The 21,593-nt window shown below is 45.7% G+C and overlaps 1 protein-coding gene across 3 annotated transcripts in view; it reads left to right on the top strand.

Moving 5' to 3' along the window:
• Nucleotides 1-1,774: 1,774 nt before the first annotated feature.
• Nucleotides 1,775-21,593, top strand: part of TRMT1 (tRNA methyltransferase 1) — a 23,895-nt gene continuing 4,076 nt past the window's right edge. The window contains exons 1-14 of one of the 3 annotated variants that reach the window (XM_083185288.1): nucleotides 1,775-1,882; nucleotides 2,856-3,076; nucleotides 5,842-5,897; nucleotides 6,001-6,140; nucleotides 7,082-7,269; nucleotides 9,127-9,242; nucleotides 10,380-10,492; nucleotides 11,065-11,213; nucleotides 11,300-11,383; nucleotides 14,315-14,384; nucleotides 14,468-14,602; nucleotides 14,886-14,968; nucleotides 15,044-15,152; nucleotides 18,805-18,881. In XM_083185288.1, coding sequence (XP_083041414.1) covers nucleotides 2,865-3,076; nucleotides 5,842-5,897; nucleotides 6,001-6,140; nucleotides 7,082-7,269; nucleotides 9,127-9,242; nucleotides 10,380-10,492; nucleotides 11,065-11,213; nucleotides 11,300-11,383; nucleotides 14,315-14,384; nucleotides 14,468-14,602; nucleotides 14,886-14,968; nucleotides 15,044-15,152; nucleotides 18,805-18,881 — 1,532 coding nt within the window. In that variant the 5' untranslated portion in view covers nucleotides 1,775-1,882; nucleotides 2,856-2,864. Of the gene's footprint in view, nucleotides 1,930-2,054; nucleotides 2,234-2,855; nucleotides 3,077-5,841; nucleotides 5,898-6,000; nucleotides 6,141-7,081; nucleotides 7,270-9,126; nucleotides 9,243-10,379; nucleotides 10,493-11,064; nucleotides 11,214-11,299; nucleotides 11,384-14,314; nucleotides 14,385-14,467; nucleotides 14,603-14,885; nucleotides 14,969-15,043; nucleotides 15,153-18,804; nucleotides 18,882-21,593 lie in introns of those variants that run through there. The other 2 variants (XM_083185287.1, XM_083185286.1) reach the window with 2 other exon arrangements.

Raw genomic sequence — 21,593 nt, 5'->3', positions numbered from 1 at the left:
AGGGGTGTTCTTACTTCAGTAAGAGCCTCTTCATACAAATGCTTCTCACATAGACCAGCAAGTAGGTGCATATACACCTGTTTGAAGGCCTGTACTTGTTGCCTGCTACAGGGCAGCTGCAGGGCCTGCGACAGGGGGGGGGGTTTCAAGGGGGACAAGTGTGACAGGCCCCAGTGATCTGAAGGGCCTCAGAGCTCCCAGGCATGGCCACCACCTGTGCTAGCTGATCCATGATAAGGCCTTATTCTAGTTCACTCTTTCTGACAAAATCCGGTACTTATATGTTAGTTGGGTGCCCACTACGCAATTTGCTTAGTGGGCTATTCTGCATAGGGAAATCGCATTGCATCGCATGGGGCATTTTAGGGCTATGCGATGTGCGATGCGATGCGATTTTCCTATGTAATTTATTACCTGCTCTCTCAGCCCTGGGCCATCGCATGTCATTTTATAGGGTGTTTGATGCCATTACATTAGGTATACAATAATATGATTGTATGTCCCAAAAATAGGTTTAATGCACCCCCCCCCCCCCCCACAATTTTCCCACAATTTTCACACAATTTATCGGCCTGAGGAAATCGCCAATATTGCACATATGGGCACTTTAAGAGATGTTGCCCATAGCAACCAATCAGATGCTAGCGATTATCCTCGAGAACAGTGGTTCCCAACCCTGGTCCTCAAATCATACTTGCCTACCTGACCCTCTCCATGCGGTAGAAAATGCTCTTCTCCTGGACTTCCCTGGTAATGTATGATTGCCATCACCTGTGGGGAGCTAGGTAAAGGTGTTTCCCCACAGGTGATGGCAATCATACATTACCAGGGAAGTCCAGAAACAGAGCATTTTCTCCCGCATGGAGAGGGTCAGGTAGGCAAGTATGCCTCAAATACTCTCAACAGTGCACGTTTTCCAGGTCACCCGGCAGGTGCTCTCATTACTCAGATACATTTTAAAAGACCCACAGGTGGACCTAATTATTTCCCTTGTGATTCTGTGTGGAGATCTGGAAAACATGCACTGTTGGGGGTACTTGAGGACCAGGGTTGGGAACCAATGCTGAGTCTAGAAGATGCTAGATAAGTAGAATCTGATTAGTTGCCATGCCATGGGCAACATCTCACTTCTATAAATTCACACTTCAGTAAATGTACCCCTAGCTTTCAGCCACTATCCTCCTCACCAGCTGATTGTGTGGCAGAGGAGGATGCTGGTCAGCCTGGCTACCTACATCTGCTTTGAGGGACCAGCACCCACTCTTCCATGTTCTTTATCTGGCATTTTCCCCAGGAGCAATTTTTACAGTGTTATGGTTTTACGTTTGTTTTCTCTTCAGCCAATAAATAAAACTACATAACATACTTTAAAAAAATAAAGTTTATTTTATAAGTGCCCAAGGTACAACATTTAAAATTCCAGGGAGAAAGGTGCAGCAAGGAAAGTCTTATAAAGCAAACATAACATACATATCTATATAAGACATAGTTGATGTAATTTTTGTTACATTTAATGACACAAAGAAATAAAATGAAAGTAGGCAACAAGGGGCACCCCCAGCTGCTGTGGTACCACTAGTCCCAGCAAGCTGTCAGCCTAGGCAACTGCCATGGCACAAACTGGGACTTCTTGTCCTCCGGGCAGTAGCTGGAGGTGCCTCGGTGATTGTAAAAATAATATATTGTATGCGTCCCCACGAAGTACTGGTCCATGCTGGGTGTGTATAATGATATTAATGAACATTGAACACTATCTCTCTGTGCAGCTGCTGTTTGGGGAGATGCTTGAGACGAGAGAGGGTTCGGTCGGAGATCGTCCCTGATTGGTCCCCGCGCGTCATGTGGCTGGCAGCGCCTGGTGTCACAAGATGGCGGCGCCCATGTAAGCATGTCTGAGGGAAGAAACCGGTGGAGTGGCAGTTGAGAACGGTAAAAGTAGAGGCAGAAGGGTGACATTATCACCCTCTCCTTTACACAGCCCTCTCCCCCATCCCTGACCAGCTGTAGTCACACGGCTCTCTGTGTATGTACACAGGGAGCCGTGTGACTACAGCTGGTCAGGGATGGTGGAGAGGGCTGTGTAAAGGAGAGGGTGATAATGTGTGTGTGATGTGGGGATCAGAGATATGTGGAATATTTAGGGGAAGGGGTTTGGGTAGATAAAGTGTATAGAGATGACGCTTAACTCCTTTACCCCCTCATTTCCATAGTCACCGCTCATATGTCTCACCTGGTAAGGGGAAGACTGCAACAACACACATTAATCATTAGAGCACTTGCAACTATACATATACACTGTTTTGAAACTACTTATTTTTCTCACACATGCACAAATACAGAAGGCAGCAGACTAGCTTTCGAAGCCTTTGCTTGGAAGGGGCTTACTAGTATATGTGTATGTGTGTGTATATATATATATAATATATATATATATATATATATATATATATATATATATATATATATATACTATTAAACCATACCTCCCAACATTACCCTCTCCAGGAGGGACACATCGCTCTATTCCTGGATTTCCCTCTTAAGGTATGATTGCCATCACCTGTGGTGAAACACCTTTTCTATCACTTAACCTGTTCAAAGCAGGTGATGGCAATCATAAATTAAGAGGGAAGTCCAGAAACAGAGTATTGTGTCCCTCCTGGAGAGGGTCATGTTGGGAGGTATGTTAAACTAAGATACTCCTGAAGCACACAGGTTCTGTGGGTGGCTGGTTAAATTCAAACCTGCATTTTACCTTGTTTTAAGCAGCTACAGAACCTGGTTGTCCTGCTTCTAGGAAGGGATAGTATTGTATACAGTATGTGTGTTTCACAGTGATTTTCTATATCCTCCAGGTAAAGCTGATGAGCCTCCTCATCCCTAGGCCCCGGTACACAGCTCTGTTCTCCCAACTTAAATATCTGACCAGGATTACTTGTGTATCCATGATGGAGGGACCCGCGGTACCACTGGAATCAGGGGAAACCATCATCATCGAGGGGAAAGCCAATATGATCTACCCCAGTGCCAATCAGGTGTTCTACAATCCCGTGCAGGAGTTCAATAGAGACCTGACGTAAGGTTCTAATATACTAGACCAGTGGTTCTCAAACTGTGGGTCCCGACGTTCTCAGCATGGGGTCGTGACTCCATGTTGCTGACCATCAGGCTGATGACTTTCTAATTAGTGGTTCAAGGATTCTAATAAATCTGTTGAATTGTCTGTTATGTTAAGGCCCATACACACTTGACGATTTTCAGCTGAAAATCGGTCAAAACAGCCGTTTTGAACGATTTTCGGCTGAAAATAGCCCAGTGTGTATGCCCCAGAGATTGCCGACTAGCGATGATGTGCGCTCCCGCATCATCGCTAGTAAAGTGGTTCATCTGCTGGTTTTACCAGCAGATGTAGCGATGATGGATGGTTTTTCATCCATCATCGCCATCGCCTGCCGCTGCCTCCCCACGCCTGTCATACTCACCAAGCTGGTCCGCAGCACGCCGCTCCTGTCATCTTCTCTCCCGCCGGCTGCTGCTGTCCCTGCTCCCCGGCGACTCGCCCCGCCCTCTGCCCTGCTCAACACAGGAGCAGACAGCACTTCTCCCCGGCAACATAGTGCACCCTGCTGGCCCCGCCCCCCTGACCACCAATGTGTATAATTTTCTGGCCACTGCCACCAATAAGTCAATTTAAATGGGGGGGTGTGAGGTGGCTGCCGCATTGCTCCACGGGGGGAATTATGCAGCCGCTGACGCATCGCTCCGGGGGGGGAGGGGCTGGTGGGTGATGCGGTCGATGCTGCATGGCTCCACTGGGGCCGGGCGGCAAAGGGCATGGGGGGAGGCGGCGGAGAAAGCTCGGTAGCCACGGGGCACGCGCCAGCCCCTGCAAGAAAGAGGCCGGCTCCATCTGTATGGAACCCTTGGAATTCAAACCCAGCCCATTTATAATGAAAGATTTTCAGTTCAAGTCTTTCGCCTCCTGAAAATCTCTCGCTCTTTGGGGAAAATAGCTCAGTGTGTACGCCAGAGGTTCCCAAACGCGGTCCTCAAGGCACCCTAACGGTCCAGGTTTTAGGTATATCCATGGATCAGCACAGATGGTTAAATCAGACTGACTGAGTTACTAATTAAGTCACCTGTGGCCAAGCATGGATATACTTAATACTTGGACCGTTGGGGTGCCTTGAGGACCGCGTTTGGGAACCTATGGTGTACGCACTACTTTGGTGAAAGATATATCTATCACAGATTTTGGCAAAGTCTTTTGAAATGAAAATCTTCAAGTGTGTATGGGCCTTTAGACTCCTCCCATCATTTTGTTACTCCACAATGCTCCTGAAAGAGCTTCAATAAACTCCATTTATTTCACAGCACATTGCAGACCTGTGAAGCAATTGATACTTTGAGACTCATAATACACAAAATAACAATTATGATAAAGAGTCCCCAATATACAGTATCAATATAGAGAAACTCTATACTAGTAAAAAGGGATACATTTAATACTGATTCCTATTTTCCTTGAGGTGCAGCTAACAGAGCTCATAAGTCACTTGACCAGAAAAAAACCAATACACATTGAAGACGGGCAGCTCTATTTTGAATTTTTGATCACTTTAATGCACATTTTTTCACACCTTTTAATATTTCGCAGTTCTTAACAGCAGAATAAATAAAAGCTAAGTTTTAACATTTTCTTGGGACACTAAAAAACAATGGGCCTTATTCTAGTTCACCCTTTCTTACAAAATCCTTCTTAGATGGACAAAACCATGTGCACTGCAGGTGGGGCATATGTATCTTGTGCAGAGATAATTAGATTTGGGTGGGGTTTTACTTCAGTGAGATCTATATTGCAGTGTAAAAATAAAGCAGCCAGTATTTACCCTGCACAGAAAAAAAATAACTCACCCAAATCTAATTCTCTCTGCACATTTTGCATCTACCCCCCTGCAGTGCACATGGTTTTGTCCATCTAAGAAGGATTTTGTCAGGAAGAGTGAACTAGAATAACCCCCAATATATGGAACCTATGCTGATTAAATCAGAATATATTAGCCTAGAGTGCCCCTTGTAGGAATTCTTTTTTCTTTCGCTGCTTGTATGACTCCACAATGCTGCCATGTATGTGCTGTCTGCTGACTACACACGTGACGTGATGACCTTCTGCAGTAACTTGCTGGGGTCCAGTCATTATTTTTATTGTCTGATGGGGCTTAGAGCAAAATAGTTTGAGGACCCCTGTACTAGACCCACAGAGCTTGCACTTCTAATATAAAGGTGCCCATACACGGTACAAATATGGTATACAAGTTGGACTAGATAACATTGCATACGTTTTACAATGAGATGTGATCTAGTACAAAAATGATGTGTAGCACATCCTTTTTAAGCTGTGCGATGAGATGTATGCGGTTGCGCGCATCTCATCGCACCCAGCAATTGGACCGTGCATGGGCACCTTCAGACACACATAGTTCTCCTGATGGGTTTGACCTTGCCATTATTTATGCTACAACAGACTGTCCACAGTTTGAAAGATCTAAAGTGTTTACACCTCTGCATCGTCCTCTCTATCTCAGGGGTCACATAACCTCAACCTGTCCCCTCCTGACCAACCACACTGCCCATTACTTCACATCTTGTGATTTAATGGTAATTGGTAAGCCCACTTTTAAGTCCTTTTAGTACTGCCACTTACCAACAATCATCTCCACTTGGGTGATGATTTCAATCCCCTCCGAGATGGTGCTAACCCTCAGATCAATACAGATGGGTCACGTAGTGTGAAACTCATGTGTAATCCCATTTTCTCTTGTCGCTCTCTTTCTTACACAGTTGTGCTGTGGTCACAGAATTCGCTCGCTTGCGGCTTGCAGAGAAAGGCATTGACGGTGAGTGTTTGGTCTCAGGGATACAGGTAGCGCAGTAACACAAGCCTTGTTCCATCTTGCTGCGTCGTAGGTGCTGACTATTTGTTTTATTTATCCTCTGCAGTCCTGGTTCCCGGGGAGAGAGAGAAGCAGAAGGTTGTGGTGAATCTCTCGGACAATGGAGACGACTGCGTCGAAACTCATCCCGAGAAAGACTCAGTGGCGGCTGAGAGACGCACTGTCACTGTAGGGGAGACCTGCCCGGTGAGTTCCCTCCAAGACCTCTCACAGTTGTGACTGTAACGTTCAATTCCTAAGCAGCGCGTTCTGGGGAGGTTCTGTCATCAGGGTGATTTAATTAGGGAGACATTGATGTAATCCTACTGCCATAAACCAGACCTGTCATGACGATGGAGTATAGTTTCTGGGAGTAGTATTCCGTTATACAGATCGCTCAGCGCCCTCTGTATCGCTGCGACCAAGGTACAGTGTATATTGGTACTCTCCTCTCTGGTCTGGTGTGCTGATGTACCGCCTAGTAGTCAGGGTGATCACCGTGTTAGTTCTGCCCTTCTGATTGGAGGGTTTATGTTTGCTGAAAGATTCTATCATATTCTGTGTAGTTCAGTGGTGTCAAACTCATGGCCCTGTTGTGGAACTACCCCTTCCAGCATGCCCTACTACAGATTTTATATAATGGATTGCTAAAACTGTGGCAGCGAATGCTGGGACGTGTAGTTCCGCAGCAGCTGGAGGGCCATGAGCTTGACACCACTGGTGTAGTTAATAAAAAAAAAAATTATCAAATAGAGACTGTTCTCAAATAACTACCATGAATAAATAAAACTCATCCCCAAAACACATTGACACTGAAAGCCCACAAAGCTGATTGAAACAAGTTAAGAGATTAGTGGTCATTCTGGAACCCTGCATCTTTTAAAATCCATGCATTCCTGCCTGGGGTGTCGCTCTCTGCTGTTGTGCTTCTAGCACATGTCTGATCTGTAATTCAGGACTGATATACAGACCAGACATGTGCTAGCAGCATATCACAGCAAAGATAGACACCCCAGCCAGGGAAGAGGAACTGCACGGGGTTTGATTTTTTTTTTTTTATATTCTGCTGTGTATCTCCTTGCGATTCCCCCATGTTGCTCCCCTCCCCTTCCTGCACCATTCTTCCCTCACTGATATCTCTCTTTTAGGAAGGCCTGCGGGTACTAGAGGGCCTGGCTGCTTCGGGCTTACGTTCCATCCGCTTTGCCCGCGAGGTTCCCGGGCTGCACAGCATCATTGCCAATGACTTCTCATCGAGCGCAGTGGAGCTTATAAAAAGAAACATAGAATTTAATGGGGTGGATCACTTGGTGACTTCCAGCTTCAGTGATGCCAGGTGAGGCCCGGAGCTGCTATGGATGGTGGTGTACATCTATCGCAACCCTGACAGTATTTGTCATCCAGATGGGCGAGACTCCGGAGATCTGATTGGTTGCTATGGCCAACATAATTTCTCTTCATTTTTAGAAGCTTAAGTTCAATTACCCATAAGACAACATTATTGTCTTGATTATTCATTGTGTTACAACTACAGTGATGTATTCTGCTATTTGTCTCTTCCACACAGTCGGTGATTAAATAGCTGCTAATATTTTCTAGAATTTACAGGATGAATGAAAATACTCCAAAGCACTGTATAATAGTAAGACTCAGGGGCTCAGTTATTAATAACTGCATTTGCGATGCGATCTGAGTGTAATGATGGGTGTGAATATTATTCCATGACGACCTATTCACTGTGTAGAAATCTAAATCTAATGTAATGTACGGTTAGTGTCCGGGATCACATTGCAATATTCAATTATCCCTATTTAATGCAATAGCAACCACACGCAGGGGCAAATGCCAATGAATGTTCCACCAGAACCACAGATATCACTGAGGCTTGAGGCTTGGAATGAGTTTTATTATGGTGTATCCATCAGCAGCGCACACTGCAGATATGTTTATACTCACTTCTCCCCCTTCTGTGTCACCCCTGTCTGTCTAACCCTCTCCCTTTAGAATGTAAGCTCTCACGAGCAGGGCCCTCTCTCCTCATGTGCCTTTCTTAGAATATATAAACCACTGCCACCCTGATAATTGTTCAGTGTCCTGTCCCCTGTTGCAATTATCCATATTAACCATGTACTTGTCCTAAACTGTCTTGTGCTGTAATTCGTTATGTGTTTTTGCTCAAAACTATTCTCTGTAAAGCGCTGCGGAATTTGTGTGCGTTATATAAGAACCTGTTAATAAATAAATAAATATGCTGTGTACACGCAGTGTTCATTCAGTGTTACTTGCGATGATTCCATTTGGACTATATAGTCCAAATCGGCCGAAAATGACACTGAATCGCACAGCAGCTAGGCTGGACCATTGGCATGTAGGAATGCCGCACTGGGCGTTCCCATGAGAATGCTGGATGTCAGCTGCCAACCTACCCCCCCCCCCCGGCCATCGAAAGAGGGAGCAGATACCACAAGGATGCGAATAGATGTTACTGTGTAGGCAGGTTTGGTTGCGAATGAGTGGAGGCCGGGTAACCAAGGTGGGTTTGTTGCGAATGGGTGGCAGCCGGGTAACCAAGGTGTGGTTGGTTGTGAATGGGTGGCGGCCGGGTAACCAAGGCGGGGTTGGTTGTGAATGGGTGGCGGCCGGGTAACCAAGGCGGGGTTGGTTGTGAATGGGTGGCGGCCGGGTAACCAAGGCGGGGTTGGTTGTGAATGGGTGGCGGTGGGTAACCAAGGCGGGGTTGGTTGTGAATGGGTGGCGGCAGGGTAACCAAGGTGGGTTTGGTTGCGAATGGGTGGCAGCCGGGTAACCAAGGCAGGTTTGGTTGACTCGCAAGGGTGCGAATTCACATCCGAACTAGTCAACCAGAACAACCCCCTAGGTGCGATGTGATCTAGTACAAAAAGCTTAGAGCACATCACTCTGTGTGTAGGCACCATTCGGTCTGCATTAAATGCGTTTGTCCATTTGTCCTGACCTCCATAGCACAATTCGCCTCGGCTCCAGGTCTGAGTGATAGGATTGGTCCATGCGTGGCTGGCTTGGTTTCACAGAGTCCTACATTGGTTTTCTTTGTTTATTCATGTATTGATTTCCTAGAATAAGCCTCATAGATATGAATGTGGGATACTGTGACACTTGTGGGGCCTGTCTGCAGTTGTTGGATAATCTGATCCCTGCTTCTCTCTGTCTGCAGAATTCTGATGTACAACAGGATGGGGTTAAAGGATCGCTTTGATGTCATAGATCTGGACCCCTACGGGAGCCCCTCCATGTTTCTGGATGCCGCGGTGCAGAGTGTGAGTGACGGAGGTGAGTGAGCCAGTGGCGGCCTCTCCTGGGGAGTCTGTGTCTGTGCAGCTCATTGTAAGCCAGGTCAGACATTTACAATCAGGCGCCTTTCCCTAGGAATGTATATTATGTCTGCAGGGCTCTGATACAATGACCTTAAATGGATTCTGGATCATAATAATAAATCCAGGACTCGTCACACACACACCACAATCGATGTCAGGAAATAACATAGTAATTAATGAATTAAGGTTAAAAAAAGACATTTGTCGATAAAGCTCATTCTTGACATTCGCACGATTCAGCTCAATGTCTCATCTGCTCTTTTGTGAGATTGCTTGGTATCCCCCTGGCACACGCCCCATACATTTTTAGTTCCTTTGCCACAATATGCTGAACCCGTTCAAATGAGTTGCCAAGTGATGCCGAAAGTTCCCGTAAAGTTATCCTTATGTCATTTTGCCACAGCTATGGCAATGTTGAGTACTGTAACCGCGGTGGAGGTCTCCCAAAGTGCGATGCCGTAACGTGTCATGGGTAACGGTTTCCGCTTTTTGAAAGTTTGGCACAAAAATTCAAACACACATCTCTGAAAAACCTCCCAGAGACGTCTTCCCCGTCCGCCGTGACAAAACGTCTGAAGATCTTCCACCAAACAAAAAAAGACGACAGCAGCCCAAGAGTCAGACACATCGATAAAAAAGGTGTCCTTAGAATTGGGATCTATACGTTGCTATGTACACATCGGTGTATGAGCTTCGCAATAACAAGCGTTGCCACATCTACCTATGGGTCAGAAAATCAGAGGCGACCTCGGTACATTTCAGCGCTCAAATATTTTGATGCTTATGTCCTTCATCGGCAGGTGGGTTGCCCCTTATTCTAGTAGGGCACAATAGAAAAAGCCGCTGTATCCACAATTAATCCTTCTTGCACATTTTAGTATTTGTGGTCCATTTGTAGAGGTGGGACAGACGATCATAGAAATATGGCAGTGTGCAGGGAGTATGTTCAGAATGATTATCTGAATAAGCCAGGGCTGTTTCCAACAGTTGTTTGATGTAGACCAGCCTTCTATTCCGACATCTCCCACTACTGCTGTCTTTATTCCTGCGTCTCCCCTGCATATATAGAATCTGACCCGTCTTTCCTCTGCAGGGCTGCTATGCGTCACCTGTACCGACATGGCTGTGCTCGCAGGAAACAACGGGGAGACCTGTTACAGCAAATACGGAGCCATGTCCGTCAAGTCCAAATTCTGCCATGAAATGGTGAGTAGTCCGTGTGTATAGAGGACTGTGGGGTAGATGTATGAAGCAGTGATAAGGGAGGAGAAGTGAGCCAGAGGAGGAGTGGCCCATGTCAACCAATCAGCTGCTCAGTATAATATATTATGCAAATGATAGATGTTACTGCAGTGCTGATTGGTTGCCATGGGCCACTTCTCCTCCCTTATCACTGCTTCATACGTCTACCCTTGTGTCAATACTCCCCAGTGCCTGCGAAACCTCACAGTAACCTCTTTAATCACATTCCAACTCACATGCCGTTCTTTTTTAGACTACTAGTGTTCCTGCTGAATCTGTTTCCTTTGCATGTATATACAGCTACTGTAAGCAGTAATTCTAGTGATGATCTAATGAGAGTGTTGTCCTGTCATGGGATTAATGCATTTGAATGCACCTGGTAGTATTTAAGGGGGAGATTATAAAGCAAATGGAAGGAAATTGTCCGCTGCGTGAAGTAAGAAGTTCTTAGTGAACTGTGTATAGGTGGCGCTGTATGTTCCCCTATTCCTGTATGTTATCACTATAGGCAGAGCTTGATTCTGTCTCCTTCGCAGGCCCTGCGCATCCTCTTGCACAGTTTGGATCTGCACTGCAATTGCTATCAGCGTTACATTGTTCCGCTGCTCAGCATCTCCGCGGACTTCTACATACGCGTGTTCGTGCGAGTCTTCACCGGACAGGCCAAGGTAAAGATGTCTGCCAGGTGAGCCCCCCCCCCAGCACCTGCATAAACACCTACCTCCTTATGATGTGTGCACTAATAACCCCCCCCCCCGTTCATCTCCGTAGTAAGCAAGCCATGGTGTACAACTGCGTAGGGTGTGGAACGTACCATCTGCAGCGCATGGGGAGAGCTGTTGCCCACGGAAACAAGTAAGTAAGCTCAGTGGAAACCTTAGGGACCTGGAGCAGTGTGTGGCCGGTTCTATACCAGCTTGAAGATTAATTATATTAAAGTAACAATATACTGATTTGGGAAACTAATACTCTACAATAAAACACAAGTAGTCCCATAACTGCAGTTATTTGTTCTAACATAGTAAAATGGAGCGGTAAATCTCTTCCATGTCATACTCATTGTGGCCACTGGAGGCAGTGTTCCATTGGCTGATCAGATCTCATTTATCTTCTGCCGTTATGGTAAAGTTATAGGGCCAGATGCACTAATCTTTAAATGTGATAAAATGGAGAGTAACAGCCAGCCAATCAGCTCCTACCTGCCATGTCACAGGCTGTGTTTGAAAAATGTCAGGCAGGAGCTGATTGGTTGGTTCTTTATCACTCTCCATTTTATCACTTTTGAAGCTTAGTAAATATGGCCCTATAACTTTACCAAAGCGGCAGAACCTAAATTACATCTGATCAGCCAATGGAACACTGCCTCCAGTGGCCACAATGAGTAGGATACGGGAGAGATTTACCGCTCACTTTTACTATGTTAGAACAAATAACTCGCAGTTATGGGAATACTTGTGTTGTATTGTAGAGTATTATGCTGCTTTCAGACCGCATAACTGGCTTTGACCCTGTATTTGAAAACGTTTCCAAAAACGGGTCTGCCAGGTAAAACCCCTTTCACACCGCACCTCTTAAACGGTATATTACCGTTTAAGTGCCGATTTTTTTGACACTGGCAGACCCGTTTTTGGAAACTTTCCAAATACAGGGTCAAAGCCAGTGCAGCCTTCAGCGCCGCCTCCCCTCCGTGCAGCCCCGTCCCCCCCTCCCCTCCGTGCAGCTCCCCCCTCCCCTCCGTGCAGCCGGTACCTGAGTTCGGTTGCAGATCCCGGCAGTAGTAATGACTGTTGCGCTTATAAAAAAAGTGACTTTCGGAAAATGTCTGCCCCATAGGAAAATCCATTTAAAAAAACTGTCTTTCGTGTGGGGGTAACCATTTTCCGAAAGTCACTTTTCTTATAAGCAGCCTCCTGCTTTTTCCAACTAAAAGAGGAATATAGCCTTCCGAATACATTTCTTTTCCGATATATACAACTAAAAAGTGTGGTCGAAATGCATATACAAATTCAAATCCATGCTTCAGTGAGTCAGCGATTAAAAAGATAATTAAAGTCCCTAACACTAAGAAAATAACATCAAGAGTATATAACATCTTAATAGAAAATAAAAATAGTGATGGTTTAACAACATTAAAGGAAAAATGGGAGAAGGAGATTGGAGGGTTAAGTGAACAGGAATGGTCTATGGCCAGGTCAGCGGTAGCTAAGGCAACAAACTCACTGCGAGTTCAGCAGACACAGCTTTTTATCTTGCACAGATCATATATAACAGCGGTAAAACTAGTAAAATTTGCAGGGCGAACTTCACCGGCATGCCCTAAATGTGGAAATGCACCTGGCACATTCATCCATTTACTATGGGAATGTCATCAGATCTCCCAGTTTTGGGACAAAGTTAAATATACTATAATGAGTACCAATAGAAATCCTGACATCGAAATGCTGCCTATTGGGAATAGTACAGGGAGATATGAATAGCAACGATAAAGCATACATTGTCAACCTTATATCCATTGCAAAAGTTATATTGGGAAGTCGGTGGATGTCTAATGTGGCACCAGACATAGAACAATGGAAAACACGTGTGAATATAATTCTACAACAAGAGAAAAACTTAGCACATGCTCGTAATATTATGAGTAAGTTTTATTTAATATGGAATCACTGGATACAGTCACCTTTTTATGAAAGAATAATTCTGCAGTAATAAGAAGACACAAAAGTAAAAAGAATTTTCACGCTAGGATAGAGTAACTTAAACACTATAATACAAAATATATGTATAATATTAGTATCACTATTGACACATATAAACATATGTCCTCCTTTTTTTTTTTCCCTCTATGTATGTATGCACGCAATGGAATTATAGGGTTGGGAGTAAGCGGGAAGTGGAAAGGTCGTTCTGTTCTGTTCGGTTCCGCCCCGTCTCATAGGAATTGCATGGAAGGAAGGGAAATAAAGGGAAAGGGGAAGGGAAGGAAGGAAAAGGAAGGCAAGGAAAGGGTAAGATAGCAAAGAGAAGCTTAGCCAGTCTTAAAATAAATAACCCCCGATATTCAGCACTCTATGTAGAAATGTTTTTAATAATGTGAAATAGCCTACACAAGTTGTATGTTTGTATGTTTATATGTAGGTAAGGTAACGTATGTAATGTCTTTTGTAATAAAAAAATATAATCAAGATTAAAAGATAAAAAAAAAAAAAAGTCACTTTTTTTATAAGCGCATCGGTCCTTACTACTGCCGGGATCTGCAACCGAACTAAGGGGGGGGGGGGTGGGTGAGGGGGGGTTCGGCGGCGGGCGGCTCCAGTGCTATGAATATTTAATGAGCGCTCATTAAATATTTACTGCGCTGAATTTAGGACCCAGCTCATTGGCTGGGTCCTAAATACCGTTTCAGACCCGATTTTGATCCCAAAATACCGGGTCTGAAACGGGTAGGACCCTGCATTTTAACCAGTTTGAAAAAACGGTATCTTCAAACCGGTTAATTGGATCTGCACCTTTCAGACCGCACAGATTACCGTTTTAAAACGGTAAAAAGACGGCAATATACCGTTTCCAAAGTGCGGTCTGAAAGGGGCATTAGTTTCCCAAATCTTTTCAGGTTCTCCTCATTTACATGTCATTTTTTAAAACCACAATAAAATAAAAAATGGGCAAAATTTATTATTCATTTGGGATTTTTTTGTGTGTTATGAGACATTTTGTATTTTTTGTATTGTGGCTGCATAACCCTAATGTGGGCCAGTGAATAACTCGAGTCATCTGTGTTTTATACAGTATGAAGTTCTCGGCGGGCAGCGGCCCTCCTGTGGGGATGAGCTGTGAGTTCTGTAAGCAGAGGCACCAGGTACAGTCCCTGTACAGATCCTGTACCTCCTGTACACGGCCTACGTCTGCCCAGTGTGTGACTGTCCGGCTGTGTTGTTTCAGGTTGCTGGCCCGATGTGGGCGGAGCCTCTCCATGATACAGATTTTGTGCAGAGGGTCCTGTCCGCTTCTGAGCGAAATCCAAAGAGATTCAAGACGACGGATAGGATAGAGGGAATGCTGAGCATGGTGACAGAGGTGAGAATGCCCGTTATCAGGGTACAATGCTGCCCCCTTGTGGCCCACGTATGATGTTGAGTGCTGAAATTCCAAACTATGGTTCATACAGTAGTTGTGAAGAAGCAGATGCTGGTGGCTCATTTAGGTTTGTAAGTGATCCTTAGACTACCATAATATGGGGCTGGGCTGGTAAATCTGGTCAGGTACTGATTAGTATTTGCACAAGTATAAAGTCCTGATTTCTGCCAGCATGGAAATGTGCTCATATAATGGCTTCCATTTTATCCTTGTCCCCTCCCAGGAATTGGACATCCCACTATATTACACTATGGACACTCTGAGTAGCACCGTTCGGTGTAATACCCCCTCATTGCTCCAGTTCAGGTGCGTGTTCATACATGGCATCATGTAAGCCATCGTATATGTATGAGGGAGACTAAGCACTCTATCCTGTTCCAGGTCTGCCCTGCTGCATGCTGGGTATAAGGTCTCCCTGTCTCACGCTTGTCAGAACGCCGTAAAGACAGATGCTCCCCCCTCCGTCATCTGGGATATAATGAGGTGTTGGGTGAGTGTGTCCGTCATACACTGTTGTGTCTTAACAGTATAGTGCAATGCTTTGGTCAACCTGTGAAGACAACTATTTTGTGAGCTTAGTCAATATATATTATATATTTGGCTACATCTGTCACTCAAAATGTGTGAGTGTGTCTATAACGCTGGGTGGAGCCTCTGACTCCGCCCACACACACTCACATAGTGACAGAGAACCAGCCCAGCCCACAGTGCCAGACACCGTCTGCCTTCCCATGCTGCCCGGCAAAGACACTGCTACTCCACAGCCACCAGGTGAGCCCCCCCCCTACGCGATTCGCAACACCCCTGCCCCCGTGACCCTCCCGCGATTCGCGGCAAACACCCCCCCCCCCCCCCCATTTATTTTTTACTATTATCGATGGCAGGGTGTAAAATTGCCATCAATGCCAACCATCGATGGCGTCTGCACCAATGCCCATCCCTACTCTACAGCAGCCAAAAACCTTTATTACCCCTCATGCCCACACACCTCTATCACTGCCCTGCCTCCTGTTCTCCTGGAGGGGAAGAAAGGACAGTTTGTCACGGTAGTGGTGCACCGTAGTAAATAAGAACAACTTTAAAAAGTAACTTTTAATAGTAGATTATATAAAAATAGCGAATACTGCGAAATATGACAAACTACATAAAACAAATAACAAGGACAAGTGAACAATTAGTGCTAATTAAAAACTTGGGCTCATGCGGCGTCCCTTTAGCAATAAATTCCTATTGTAGCAAGTTTAGAACATCTCCCTCCTGTGTGTCCTTTCTTCCCCTCCAATTATCTCATTCTTTGTCCCAGTGGTAGCACACCCCCTAGCGTCGTATATAAACTCCATACATAGAGCTAACGGGGGGCCTCTCCTTAATACATATCTGTCCAATTACTGAGATCTCCGTCCTGTGCGATCTGACTCACCCACAATTTCTATAACTCCTGTTCTCCTGCCCCGTAAGTTCCGCCAGTGGGGACCCGCTCACCCTGTGTTGCCCACATTCCACTATCATGCTTTACCACCCAGCCTCCTGCTCTCATGCACCCTAACTCCCACCCAGTAGGAGGAGACACTGACTCAGGGCCACCATCCTGTACTCCTGTGCTGCCATGCTGGACCCTCACCCACTGGCAGAAGCTGCACAGTGTCCCCCACCCTCTTTATTCCCCCGTATGCCCACACACCCCTATCACTACCCAGCTTCCTGCTCTCCTGAACTGTAACTTCCACCACTGGGGAGTCACTGACGCTGTGTTGCCCACATACCCCTATCATGCCTCATAGCCCAGCCTCCTGCTCTCATGCACCCTAACTCCCACCCAGTAGGAGGAGATGCTGACTCAGGGCCACCGTCCTGTGCTGCCACGCTGGACCCTCACCCACTGGCAGAAGCTGCACAGTGTCCCCCACCTTCTTTATTCCCCCGTATGCCCACACACCCCTATCACTACCCAGCTTCCTGCTCTCCTGAACCGTAACTTCCACCACTGGGGAGTCGCTGACGCTGTGTTGCCCACATACCTCTATCATGCCTCATAGCCCAACCTCCTGCTCTCATGCACCCTAACTCCCACCCAGTAGGAGGAGACACTGACTCAGGGCCACTGTCCTGTACTCCTGTACTGCCATGCTGGACCCTCACCCACTGGCAGAAGCTGCACAGTGTCCCCCACCCTCCTCTTTAGTCCCCCTTATGCCCACACACCCCTATCACTACCCAGCCTCCTGTTTTCCTATGTCGTGACCTCCGCCAGTGGGGAGCCGCTGACTCAAAAACACCCTACTATACTATTCCGCACACCCCCCCACACACACCCACAAATGTCACTGTACCCTCCACACTATCAATGTACATCTTACTCTGTAACCACTTTTTAATTAAACAGAACAATACACACCCCCTTCCAAATCATATGCTCTCTATTTAACACATTTCACCTATAACTCAAGTTGCAATACAGGCATCTTTCATACAATTCTAACCATATTTCTCACAATACAAAGGTTCACAAATTAAGGGGGCGCAGCCCCTTACGACGATGTGATCAACTAGGTGAATCACCTAGTTTATAATAAAAATACAGCCAGTCAATTCATTATAGTTCTGTGACCTCATTGGCTAACATTGAAGACAGCCATTTTGAATTTTTGGAAACTATAGGCAGCCGCTTGGCGTTGGGGTAATATTGAAGGTAGCCATTTTGTTTTGGGGCAATGTAAAGGAAGCCATTTCCTGAGGTCTGTTCTACACCCTATTGAGTAACAAAGGTCTATGGACATGGAGGACATGTATTGGAGGGATATCAAAGCCTCAAACTAAGACACTGTTTGTTTGTTTTTTTCGAGTCAAGTGGGCTACATGAGCCCTCCTCACATGAGATAGACCTGCCAGACTTAGCGGTAGGCCGAGCAAGACCTGCCCAGACTTAGCGGTAGGCCGAGCAAGACCTGCCCAGACTCCACGCTAGTGTCCATTCCAAGCTTCACAACTTTAGAAGAAGTGGATTAATGCATCTGGGAGATTCTTTTTCCAGAGGAATGCCCCTCCTTCATCCAGAAGCCTTTATTTGGCTGGTGGAAATGTGGGGTCAGCCACTGACCTACACAAAATGGCAGCTCCCGCCAATGACCATTTCTTTACTGGATTTCACTTTATGAGTATGACTGCTGAAGCCACGATGCTTAGAGCAAAGCTTCTAAAGATGAAAAGCAGTGATGTTGCCCATAGCAACCAATCAAAAAAATAAAACGCTGTGAGTTTTAGTAGAGAGTGTGTGACGTCGGCTCAGGGCCGATGTGCATGTATTCATCGCAGAGTAAGTCCAGTGCTACACGGCGCTTGCGGTGAGTGGTGCACGGCTTGTGACAGGATTTGGACCTTTTCATCAGGTCAGCTGCCTTGGAAAGTATGCAATCCTTCTGGAGGCTGAGCAGTTCGGGAGGGGGGGGGGGGGCGTTGGTGATGCAATTCATGTGAATATTGGCTTAGTATAGAGAGGGGGGGCCATGGTAGTGCAATTATGGCACCACCCACCTGGTTGCACCACTCACCCAAACCTGACTTTCGCCAAGAATGATTTACCATAAAAAAAAAACTACAATACCAAAAAGATTTTGGTGCCGATGATAATTGAATGAATTTAGGGCATTTTGGGGTTGCTGAAGTAGATTTATTCAAATTATCCTGAGTTAGATAACAGAAGCCCTCCAGGAATGTAGCCATAATGCGAGCATATGATAATCTACTGGAACATTCTAGAAGGTGAGACACACAAGAATTCTAGATCATTCTACAATACTCCTCTCTGTATATAAGTGGTTGGTCACTGACATATGGCAGATAAGCGGTTCACATTGTCTAATGTTTTTCTTGTCCCTGTATCTCAAAAACCGGAGGTAGCCTGGCAATGCCCATGTCCTATCCGCAATCTGCACCACAAAGTTCCCCCCACATTTTTCTCATATGGTAGCCAGTAAAATGGTTGTTGGTCAGTATTACTAATTGCAAATGTTTTTTAATGGAGTTTCAGACTTTGAAATGTTACCACTTTGTACATAGACAGGTAGGTGGACATAAAGACAGGTTTATGTAATTGTAGGCATCAGTTTACATTCAGAAACCAAAATACATCTCTTCTGCTACAGGAAAAACTGAATCCAGTGAAAAGGGAAAAATTATCTATGACCAGCCCAGCGTATTACATCCTCAGCACAGAACCCGGGTATGTATATAATGTATGCTATGTATTATACACCTCCTCTCTATTACACTGTACACAACGCAGACACCTCTGGGGGGAGATCCCGGTAATATCTGTGTATTATACACCTCCTCTCTATTACACTATACACAGCACAGACACCTCTGGGGGGAGATCCCGGTAATATCTGTGTATTATACAGCTCCTCTCTATTACACTATACACAGCACAGACACCTCTGGGGGAGATCCCGGTAATATCTGTGTATTATACACCTCCTCTCTATTACACTATACACAGCACAGACACCTCTGGGGGGAGATCCCGGTAATATCTGTGTATTATACAGCTCCTCTCTATTACACTATATACAGCGCAGACACCTCTGAGGGGAGATCCCGGTAATATCTGTGTATTATACACCTCCTCTCTATTACACTATACACAGCGCAGACACCTCTGGGTGGAGATCCCGGTAATATCTGTGTATTATACACCTCCTCTCTATTACACTATACACAGCGCAGACACCTCTGGGGGAGATCCCGGTAATATCTGTGTATTATACACCTCCTCTCTATTACACTATACACAGCGCAGACACCTCTGGGGGAGATCCCGGTAATACCTGTGTATTATACACCTCCTCTCTATTACACTATACACAGCGCAGACACCTCTGGGGGGGAGATCCCGGTAATATCTGTGTATTATACACCTCCTCTCTATTACACTATACACAGCACAGACACCTCTGGGGGGAGATCCCGGTAATATCTGTGTATTATACAGCTCCTCTCTATTACACTATACACAGCACAGACACCTCTGGGGGAGATCCCGGTAATATCTGTGTATTATACACCTCCTCTCTATTACACTATACACAGCGCAGACACCTCTGGGGGAGATCCCGGTAATATCTGTGTATTATACACCTCCTCTCTATTACACTATACACAGCGCAGACACCTCTGGGGGAGATCCCGGTAATATCTGTGTATTATACACCTCCTCTCTATTACACTATACACAGCGCAGACACCTCTGGGGGAGATCCCGGTAATATCTGTGTATTATACACCTCCTCTCTATTACACTATACACAGCGCAGACACCTCTGGGGGGAGATCCCGGTAATATCTGTGTATTATACACCTCCTCTCTATTACACTATACACAGCGCAGACACCTCTGGGGGGAGATCCCGGTAATATCTGTGTATTATACACCTCCTCTCTATTACACTATACACAGCGCAGACACCTCTGGGGGGAGATCCCGGTAATATCTGTGTATTATACACCTCCTCTCTATTACACTATACACAGCGCAGACACCTCTGGGGGGAGATCCCGGTAATATCTGTGTATTATACAGCTCCTCTCTATTACACTATACGCAGCGCATACACCTCTGGGGGGGATCCCGGTAATATCTGTGTATTATACACCTCCTCTCTATTACACTATATGCAGCGCAGACACCTCTGGGGGAGATCCCGGTAATATCTGTGTATTATACAGCTCCTCTCTATTACACTATACACAGCGCAGACACCTCTGGGGGGAGATCCCGGTAATATCTGTGTATTATACAGCTCCTCTCTATTACACTATACACAGCGCAGACACCTCTTAGGGAGATCCCGGTAATATCTGTGTATTATACACCTCCTCTCTATTACACTATACACAGCGCAGACATCTCTGGGGGAGATCACGGTAATATCTGTGTATTATACACCTCCTCTCTATTACACTATACACAGCGCAGACATCTCTGGGGGGAGATCCCGGTAATATCTGTGTATTATACACCTCCTCTCTATTACACTATACACAGCGCAGACACCTCTGGGGGGAGATCCCGGTCATATCTGTGTATTATACTGCTCCTCTCTATTACACTATACACAGCGAAGACACCTCTGGGGGGAGATCCCGGTAATATCTGTGTATTATACACCTCTTCTCTATTACACTTTATACAGCGCAGACACCTCTGGGGGGGAGATCCCGGTAATATCTGTGTATTATACACCTCCTCTCTATTACACTATACACAGCGCAGACACCTCTGGGGGAGATCCCGGTAATATCTGTGTATTATACACCTCCTCTCTATTACACTATACACAGCGCAGACACCTCTGGGGGGAGATCCCGGTAATATCTGTGTATTATACAGCTCCTCTCTATTACACTATACACAGCGCAGGCACCTCTGGGGGAGATCCCGGTAATATCTGTGTATTATACACCTCCTCTCTATTACACTATACACAGCGCAGACACCTCTGGGGGGAGATCCCGGTAATATCTGTGTATTATACACCTCCTCTCTATTACACTATACACAGCGCAGACACCTCTGGGGGGAGATCCCGGTAATATCTGTGTATTATACAGCTCCTCTCTATTACACTATACACAGCGCAGACACCTCTGGGGGGAGATCCCGGTAATATCTGTGTATTATACAGCTCCTCTCTATTACACTATACACAGCGCAGGCACCTCTGGGGGAGATCCCGGTAATATCTGTGTATTATACACCTCCTCTCTATTACACTATACACAGCGCAGACACCTCTGGGGGGAGATCCCGGTAATATCTGTGTATTATACACCTCCTCTCTATTACACTATACACAGCGCAGACACCTCTGGGGGGAGATCCCGGTAATATCTGTGTATTATACACCTCCTCTCTATTACACTATACACAGCG

Source organism: Crinia signifera, chromosome 4 (assembly GCF_055691185.1).
Source record: "Crinia signifera chromosome 4, ASM5569118v1, whole genome shotgun sequence".
Classification (NCBI taxonomy): domain Eukaryota; kingdom Metazoa; phylum Chordata; class Amphibia; order Anura; family Myobatrachidae; genus Crinia; species Crinia signifera.
Note: the sequence above shows the minus strand (reverse complement) of the source record. Positions and strands in the feature narration are given on the sequence as shown.